Below are 9,507 nucleotides of genomic sequence, written 5' to 3' on the forward strand. Positions count from 1 at the left end.
CGGTGACTCCTCTTGTCTCGGTTAGGCCTCAGGTCCGGCAAGCTCGGGGAGCAGTGCGAAGCCGTCGTTCGTTTCCCCCGGCTCTTCCAGAAATATCCTTTCCCCATCCTCATTAATTCCGCTTTCCTGAAGCTGGCCGATGTGTTCAGAGTGGGGTAAGTGGCCGCGGTCGGTCTCTGTCCCTTTCTGTCCGTTCAGATCTCCCATCCGCGGTACCGTGCGGTTCCGTAGTGTGTTGCCGCGTTGGAGCCTGGGCAGCCGTGGGGGTTCTTCTTCCTGCCTGATAACAGCACAGCGGTACCTGCTTGACTGAGGACAAGTTGTGCTTCATTGAATCTTGTTTCCCCACCTTTGGTGGGCTTGAGTGGTCAGGGACAGAGTTCTTCTCCACCTGCCCTGGTTTGAGGATTCTTTCGCTGACCGCTTTAAGGGAACAGCCCTGCGCCGTGGGCACATTCACGTTCGTAATTAATAAATAGGCTCACAATGCACCAGAGGAGGTTTAGATTGGACATTAGGAAAAATTTCTTCACTGAAAGAGTGGTTGAGAACTGGAACAGGCTGCCCGGGGAAGCGGTGCAGTCACCATCCCTGGGGGTGTTCAGAAAACGTGTAGACGGGGCACTGAGGGACATGATTTAGTGGTCATGGTGGTGCTGGGTTGGCGGTTGGACTTGATGTTCTTAGAGGTCTTTTCCAACCTTAATGATTCTACAACAATACGTGCAGATTACATCTCTAAGGAGTGTTAATAACAAAGCCTGAACTATAGCTTTTCCATGTGGCTGTTGTCTAAATGATGCATGTGATGGAGTTGGAGCTGCTTTGTAATAGCTTACAGAGTTTATTTGTGGAAAAGAAATCTTCCCTTTTGGCTTTGGGAAGGAAAAGAGAGTCACTCGCATCTCGACTTTCCCGTCATAGTCCTGGACGTGCTTGTCTAGAATTAGATCCCTAAGTGTGCACAAAACAGGCATCTGCTTACACTCCTCCTTTCTGGTGTCAACAAGTATGTTTCCCTGGAATTGGGCCTAAATTTGACACTACCTGTACTAGAAAATGAAACAACAGTGTATTAATAGTAACTTCTTGACTATATTGGTCTACTTTAAATATAATGTTTCCAAAGCATAGACCTTTCCTTGTTTTCATTTACTTTACAAGATTTTTCTAAAATAATTCTGTGTTTAAAGTGTTTGAACTTTTATTATAAAACAACCTGATAAAGAAATGTGTGTGTCTTCTAATAGAAACAACTTCCTGAGGCTGTGTGTGCTGAAAGTTACTCAGCAGAGTGAGAAGCACTTAGAGAAGATCCTAAACGTGGATGAGTTTGTCAAAAGAGTTTTCTCAGTAATTCATAGCAACGATCCCGTTGCTCGGGCTATTACGCTTCGGTACGTATTTCATAGATGAACCTAACTTACTCCAAATCTCTAGGTAATTATTAGTATGCTAGTCTGGAATAACAAAATCTGCGACTACCATGAATGAAATGTGGGAGGCGTCTTACACATAGCTCATCGTTAAAATCAAAGATGTCTGTCCTTAAAGGAGGTCAACAATAAGGATCTGTGACCGAAGACCCAGGTTATTAACCATTTATGGTGGTGAGGATTTTGTGGATGGCTCTGGGCAGAACAGAATTTGTAACACTGAAATTTTATGTACTTGAGAAGAAAAATGTCATATGTGTAACCCAGACAGTAGCTATATGCTGCTATATATATTTAGACCAGGGTCAAAAGGAAAGTGCTTCCTTATGTACCAAAATAAGTTCTGTTAACTTGTGACCAGAACTTATTTATGTGAACCTTGCTATGCTTGCACATATTTTTGTCCTGGAAGTTTACTGCTTGTTAGTCTCTGATCAATAACTTCTGAAAGAGAGCTGTTCCATTTTTGATTGCTTTGGACTTCCTGGGAATGAAATGGGAAAAACAAAAATTAAGCTATTTTTGGTATCACTGCCGTGCTGCTTCGGCTTCTGTCTCTAACACTTATCTATCATGATCATATTAACTGCATCTTCCAAATTCTGTGTAAGAGAATTCAAATGTGAAGAGAGCTCTCTTTTTTTCTCTCTTTATATTCTTTTCTTTTATCTATCTATAGCTGTTACTGATTTCCCTTTTGGAATATGGGGGGCATTAACAGGGGCTTGATTAGCTCTTATGTCCCATTTCTTTCTTCTTTGGATATTTTATCTGAGATTATACTTTCATGCCTTGGTGTCTCAAAAATCTGTAAATATAGTATATCTGCATGTTTCCTTGTAGTTCCACTTCAGTACTGCAACAAAATATTACACTTACTGGCTGGTATTGGTGGCTATTTTTGCAGACTGTTAGAAGTCCCAGGAATCTGCTCAGTTTGAAAAAATACTTAAAATCCTATTCGATTCAAAGAAAAGGTTAAAATGGCTGCTGGTTTACCAGTTTCAGATGAAAATCTTCAGTCGATTTGTTTTTATCCCTCTTAAACAGGGTCAAAACCCTATAGTAAGGAAGAATATGCTGAAAGAAAGATCTGCTAAAACAAAACTTGGTGTCTGTAGAATTTTATACTAGATAACTGTGTGTAAATAATTTGCATAGAACTCTTACTAAAATTACCATCAGTGCAAATCCTTCATTCATTCTTCTACTTAGATTATGCTAAATATGTCTGAAAAGTAACTTTGAGAAATTCTTAGCAAAAATAAAGATTGATTTGCTTGTTTTTTAGCCGTTACACAAAAGGCATTGCGCTACTGCAAGTAATAACTTTATCTCACATCGGCAAAAGATCTTAGAAACGAATGATGGAAGTCAGATATTTGTTTGCTTGGTTAACAGTCAACAGTGTTAACAGTCTACAAACTTTGGGTTTTTAGCGTTTAGTTAAAATTTATCGATGTTCAGACGTCTCACTTCTGGAGTCTTAACTGAGAAGAGGGATGGCAAGGGTGGAACAATTCTTTTTTTAAATTTTATTATATTTGCCCTAGACTACTACATTTCTGAATTTATGTCCCATGATCTGTACTTCGTGAGAGTCTGTAAATAGCCATCAGTACATTTTAGCATTAAATCTGTTGTTTTGATACCAGAGCTTGAAGGTAAAAGCATCATAAAAATACTCGTTTCAAGTGCCATAGGGCACTCTTAACTTTATAAGAATTCTTGGTGAGTTTCTTGTTGGGCCCATTTTAAGCTAAAAGGTATCAAAATGTAATTATTTTTTATTAAGCTGCTGACAACACACAAAAAAGTTCTTACCTTTTAATGATATGCCTGCTTTTACCATTTGTTTGTTTCTGTAACAGACATGAAAGAACAAGTATTTTGTAAAAAAATAATATTTTAACTTGTTCCTTTTGCATTTCTGTTTGGTTTCATCTTACGTTTCTTCCTCATCATTGTTCCTTCTGGTTTTACTGTGATTTATTTCTGTAGGATGTTGGGTAGCATGGCATCTATTATTCCAGAAAGGAAGAATGCACATCACAGTATTCGTCAGAGTTTGGATTCCCATGATAATGTGGAAGTTGAAGCTGCTATATTTGCTGCTGCCAACTTTTCTGCACAATCAAAGTAAGATTTTCGGGTTTTTGCATTGCAGAGGCTGTGAACTCCTAAGGAATCCACGAATCTCAGTATTTCCTTTCGTAGTGCTAGCTGTGTCGTTGACAGCAGAACCTTCAATTATGTGCAATAACCGTGTTATAAAGAAAGCTGGATGCGACTTCGACAGATGATTTTTTTTTTTTAAATTATTTTTTCTGAAATAGTAATGGAAAGCTTGTAAATATGGGAATGCAGAGTGGAATAGCATCTTTAATAACGGATTATTTTACAGAATGTATATGTATTAGAGAACAAAACGTAGTGCTGCTTGTCACTTTGATGCATTTTTGAAAGCCTTATCATTTGATCATGCCCATGCGCAGGAGTTCTAAAATGACTTAGACCCTGGCAACCGCTGTTTTATGAATGTTTTTAGTGGTAAAACACAATGTTTGGCAGTTCAGTTGCTTTTTATTTTTAATTATTCTTTATTTTTCATTTTACCTGGTACTTTGTCTTTTTTTTACAGGGATTTTGCTGCTGGAATATGTAATAAAATCAGTGAAATGATTCAAGGTACATATGTATATTGAATGATAAAGAGAAAAAGCTCTGATTTCTCTGAGAATTCCTTATTATACATTTGTAAATATTGGATGTCGGAATGCTGTGGTCCTTATTCTCAAATGATTCCAGTTTTTAAATTAGCTAATCTAATGTCTGGCTTCAAGTTTGATAAAGAATAAAAGCTCTTCTGTAGCATGTTGAGTAAACTTTATATAGACTGTTGATGAATTAATGTGTTACCTGCAATGAAACAAGGAGCAACCTTGTCAAAGAACTGTGGAAGTGCTTGGTACTGCTGACATTATGCTGCCAGCTAGTAGAGGAGTTATTTGAAGCTGGCGCAGGGGCCTGTGCCATTCAGTGGTGGTAGCTGTGTGGGCATATTGCGCACCTCAGTACTGCCAAAAAGCCAGTGCGGAGGACTAACACTCTACCTGTGTTTCTCTTTCTTGTTGCAGGTTTGGCCACACCTGTGGACTTGAAATTGAAGCTGATCCCTATTCTGCAGCACATGCATCACGATGCTAGCCTGGCCTCCAGCTCCCGGCAGCTGCTTCAGCAGCTGGTAACATCCTATCCCTCGACCAAGATGGTCATTGTTACTCTGCACACCTTTACTCTGCTTGCCGCTTCTTCTTTGGTTGACATTCCTAAACAGGTAATTCTTCTGAATTTATTCCTTCAACTTAAAGCACAAAGTACATTTAAAAACCCCTCAGATTCTAGCTGATAGGGAAAATACATCGTGATGGATAGGTTAGGATGGTTGTTCCTATGTGCTGTAGAGGAAGAATACCCTGAAAGCTTCTGTGGCTTTCACTTTTTTTGCCCTTTTGGGTCCTATTTCCAGATAACCCCATGCAAACACAGGAACCCTTCTTTACAGGTTGTAACCAGGATCAATCAACATTTAGGAAAGCAAATGCCTCAACTTTTTCTGAAAACATTTTGACTTACCTGTAGAACCCAGACTTCATTTTTCACTGCTGTATATTGTCTTGGATCATGGATGTGCCTTTTGTCTTCCTTGCATGCAGCCGAGTGAAAATTTTACTAGCACAGAGTGCATTTAAAAACGTTTCTAGAAGAACTCTGAGGAATCTGAATCAGTTGCTGTAATTTAGGACTGCAAACCAAGTTGTGGGAAAGCAGTGGTAGTAAAATACAGTGTTTTTGTGTTCTGATAATGTGCTTTGTGGGTGTAATTTATATAGCAGGCCTGAACACAGTGACGTTTGAGATTCATCTAACTAATCCTTGTACAGTAGTCACAATAATCTGTCTGCTTTCTTTCAATCCTGTACAGCAGTGGAAGACTGGTGTCTGTTACTATTAGACTAGTAGCATTAATCTCTCTAGAACTTCTTTTTGGTATGACTGACTCATGTATTTTGGGGGATATTTTTGATAGTGCTCAACTATAAAGCCAACTGAAACAGCACTGGAACCATTGATGTGCATTTTTTTTTTTAATGGCAGTAGGCATGGTGGTTTAGGCTGTATTTCTGCAACACAACAGCCAATGCTGCTTAAAAGTGAGGTGTCCAGGGTGGGGATGGAGAGCAAAACTGTTGCTGGCATGTTCATGCTTTTTCACGTGCTGACTATTCCATCTCTGTAAACTTGTGGGAAGTGAACGCTGCAAAAGACATGTAGTTAAGTGTTACTTAATTTGAGATAAATGCTTCAGAGGGGATGAGGTTGTTTTCTGTTTGGTTAGGTTTCTGGTAACTGCTGAGACACACGAGGTGTTGCTCTCTGTTAACTGTAAATCATACAGACACCCGAATTAGCATCAAATACCCAGAATACTTGCTAGTAGCATAGTCACGGCAGTATAAGGTGTTTTCTGAGCTGCTCAGGGATGTCTTATTCTATTTCTGTGAGTTCCAAAACATGTCTCAAGGCTTCTTGGGTATTCAGGGTGATATAGAGAAGGGTGCATGAACAAGGCTGGTGGAAGTGGGCTGTCAGACTGGTGTAGCTTGCCATGGCATCGTGGCTGGAGTAAGGGGCTTTTTCGTGCAGCAAGCAATCGGACTGTAGAGAAGGCCAGTTAGTTTTGGCTGAGCATGCTCAGAGCTTCTTCACAAGTATTTTTGAACAGGCTTCCTTCTAGTAGTGTTTCTCTCCTAAACAATGATTTTACTTTGTTGCAGATCCAGCTTTTGCTGCAGTACTTGAAGAATGACCCCAGGAAGGCTGTGAAGAGGCTTGCAATCCAAGATTTAAAGTTGTTGGCCAACAAGACACCACATACATGGAGCAGAGAAAATATTCAGGTTTGTACGTTTTTAAGCTGAAGATTATTGTCAGCCTTCACAGTGAGTTGTGGAATTCTTTCCAGAAGAACAATTTGGGAGATAAAGGAAGAACATGTATCAACATGTCCCTGGGTTAAGTTATTCTGCTAAGTGACAGTAGCCAGATATTAATGAACATTTCATGGAATCCTAAAATATCTCGAGTTGGATAAATTGACCTGTAAGGATCAAAGTTGAAGTGTTATAACTGAGGAAAGGCGTGTGTCATGCAGTAGGCCTTTTTAGAGTAAGAAAATTGCTCTTCTATCTGACAAACTCAACTAAGATAATAGATGTGAGAGCTGAATGTTTACATTAATCTTTGATACCGAGTATGGATTAATGTTCTCATGTCATGCCAAGAGTCTCTTTGGGATATGTCGAAGCGTATAATCCAGCAAGGTGTGCTTGAAAGGACAAATGTAATTTTAAGTTCATTTCTTAGGATTAATGACTCATTTTCAATTGTATCATGGCTCATTTTCAATTGTATCCTTGTGACTCCTGTTTTATGAATGAGACTGTAGAAAATGTTTATAGTGCATCTTGTGTTACCTGGGAAAGTTATACTGTAAACATTGTTATATTGTAAATAGTATTGCTACTTTCTTTCAGGCACAGTTGCATATGAACATTTGTTTTCTCCTTAAAAATAATTTTAGAAAATAACTTCAGATTTTATTAATAGGGAAGTAAATAATTCAAGAATTTAATAGCACAGGCTTATAGCTCTGCTTTTCTAGGTCTCTCTGGTTTTGCTGCTCTTGGAAACCACTTTTGCTGTATGCTGTTGAAGCATAAGGCAGCTGGCAGGAAAAAGTGTGGATTTTTGTAAATAATTGTGTGAGAAACAAAGCATATTTTGCTTTGTCTCTGATTCTTGGACAAGGTGATTTGGAGCGTGCACAGATTTTTGCTTTAGCGAACTGCTTTATTCTTCATAATGGATTGGTACCAGAAACTTATTTACTTTTAGGAATTTTCATTGCTCTAATGGTTTATGGATTCTTACAGGCAAAATGCTACTCTATACTATTATGCTTTGTTAGTAGTTACCTCAATACAAGTGAGAGATGTTGATAGTATAGCTTTCATCATTATGTAGTGCTTTAAAGTAGTCGTCCTGATGGTTGAAAAGCGTCAGCATAAGTTGCATTGATGTCGGAACTAAACCAGTCACTGGGTTAGAACACAGTTACTTGGCTGAAGCTTGTTATTGTTTGCTGGATAGCATGCAGAACTAATGAGAGTTTTTCTGACTTTTCAAATATAGAGTCAGCATTTTGAGTTGGATAACTCTTTCCTGTATTTTTTAATGACTTGGTAGTGTTTGTACAACAGCGGAACAGACCCTCCTTTTTCACAGCAAAACCTGCTTCTTGTACCTTTTCCCAAACAATGATCGGAGCAGCGTTGTGGATCTGTGTGCGTGGGTGAGGTCGGAGGCATGGGTTTTGAATTGTGGAGACTTTGCTGATTTCTAGACATCATCTTTAGAAGCTGTTGCTGCTTAGAGCAGTCTTCTCACTGACTGCAAAGGTAACGAGCAGCCTGTGGTGCATTCTGCTAATTATTCTGTGCTCCTGGCGTTCTTCATAGTCACCATTTCAAATATTCTCTGTGAGTGGTGATCTAATGGCACTGAAGTAAAACATCAGTGCCTTGAGAGATATCGGGACTCAACCCTAATAGTTGTATCTTCTGTCTGTTGATGCCATACTATTCAGTAGATTGGCAAAATACTACACTGGGACAAATGACATTTATTTTTAATTTAACCCTTACACCATACAAAAACATACATATGCCTAGTAGGAACACTATTTGGGGGTTTTATTTTTTCAGTGGAATGAATTCTGTCTTATTTTTCTTTATTCAGTTACTGAATGTTATCATTCAGCTTTTACACTCTGTGAGGCAGAATATATGTTTTCCATTCTTCTCATACTGCATTCTCTCATGTCGACTGAAAAAACCCTCCAAACCCAGTGAATGACTGAATTGTGTACATCGTTGGCATAATGAATCTGAGAACAATGTCCATTTTTAAGAGTTATTCCAGTCTAGATATGATAAGGCCTGAGGAGAACTGGCAAAAGGCACAGAAGTATGACTGTAAAAGAACTAGTGTATTTTATTTTTTAAGAAACTTAAACTATGTTCCGTTGGACACAAGGAATGTTAAAGGAGATGACGCTTGAAACTTTGCTCTTCAGAGATGTATACTTACATAAAACCCTGCAGATTATTATAAGGCAAAATAATAAATATTCCTCTTAAAACCGGAGAGTTGTCTTAAATCTTTGGCAATAATTTGATCAGTGAGACCTGATAATATTTTTGCCACTGATTTTAAATTAATAGATTACTTCTAATCGGTATTTCCTAGTGTATGAGCCCTGCTGTCACTTCTCTGCAAGCCATGTGCTCAGGCTACTAAAAGAGATGCTTCAGGACATGACTTCTAACTTTTGATTTCGAAACGTTTTCGCAGTCAAGTGCACCTAAACTGTTAATAGAGATGCTCATGGGACTTCCTTTCCTCTGTATCTTTTTTCCTGCTCATCTCCAGGCACTCTGTGAATCTGCTCTTCACACTCCTTATGACAGCTTGAAACTGGGCATGCTCTCTGTTCTTTCCACACTGTCGGGGACCATTGCCATTAAACAGTACTTCAGCAGTGCTCCAGGTAAGAAAACTGGATTAGATGGTTATCTTTGGCATGTCTAATAGGTTTGCTATCTACTTATAACTAGTTTAATCTAAACACTTTGTAGCATATTCTTAAGCTATTTTTGAACTTAAGAACCCTGGTTGAGAGTTTATGTTCTTCACACTCTCTAACCCCCACTTCGCCCCGCCTCAAACGGGAAGGAAAAGGGAATGAGGCAGAGAGACTTAGAGGTTAGAAAACTGAAACAGCTTTAGTGAAACAATAATAAAAATAGTAGTGAAATGATAAAGAACTATATACAACTACATATAAGTCTGATATCGAACCTGACTCCCCCCGATAGCAATCCCCACTGATGCTGCAGAGCAGGCGGCACCAGCGAACCCCCAGGCTCCGCCGGGATAGAGCGCTGGG

The 9,507-nt window shown here is 39.0% G+C and overlaps 1 protein-coding gene across 1 annotated transcript in view; it reads left to right on the forward strand.

Moving 5' to 3' along the window:
- Window positions 1-15: 15 nt before the first annotated feature.
- Window positions 16-9,507, forward strand: part of INTS7 (integrator complex subunit 7) — a gene marked incomplete at its 5' end in the record, with an annotated part of 25,584 nt that continues 16,092 nt past the window's right edge. The window contains 7 exons of the mRNA XM_009871801.1: window positions 16-155; window positions 1,251-1,397; window positions 3,438-3,575; window positions 4,078-4,124; window positions 4,574-4,773; window positions 6,275-6,397; window positions 8,991-9,108. Of these exons, the coding sequence (XP_009870103.1) occupies window positions 16-155; window positions 1,251-1,397; window positions 3,438-3,575; window positions 4,078-4,124; window positions 4,574-4,773; window positions 6,275-6,397; window positions 8,991-9,108 (913 nt within the window). The remainder of the gene's footprint in view (window positions 156-1,250; window positions 1,398-3,437; window positions 3,576-4,077; window positions 4,125-4,573; window positions 4,774-6,274; window positions 6,398-8,990; window positions 9,109-9,507) is intronic.

Source organism: Apaloderma vittatum, unplaced genomic scaffold, assembly GCF_000703405.1.
Source record: "Apaloderma vittatum isolate BGI_N311 unplaced genomic scaffold, ASM70340v1 scaffold19326, whole genome shotgun sequence".
NCBI lineage: Eukaryota > Metazoa > Chordata > Aves > Trogoniformes > Trogonidae > Apaloderma > Apaloderma vittatum.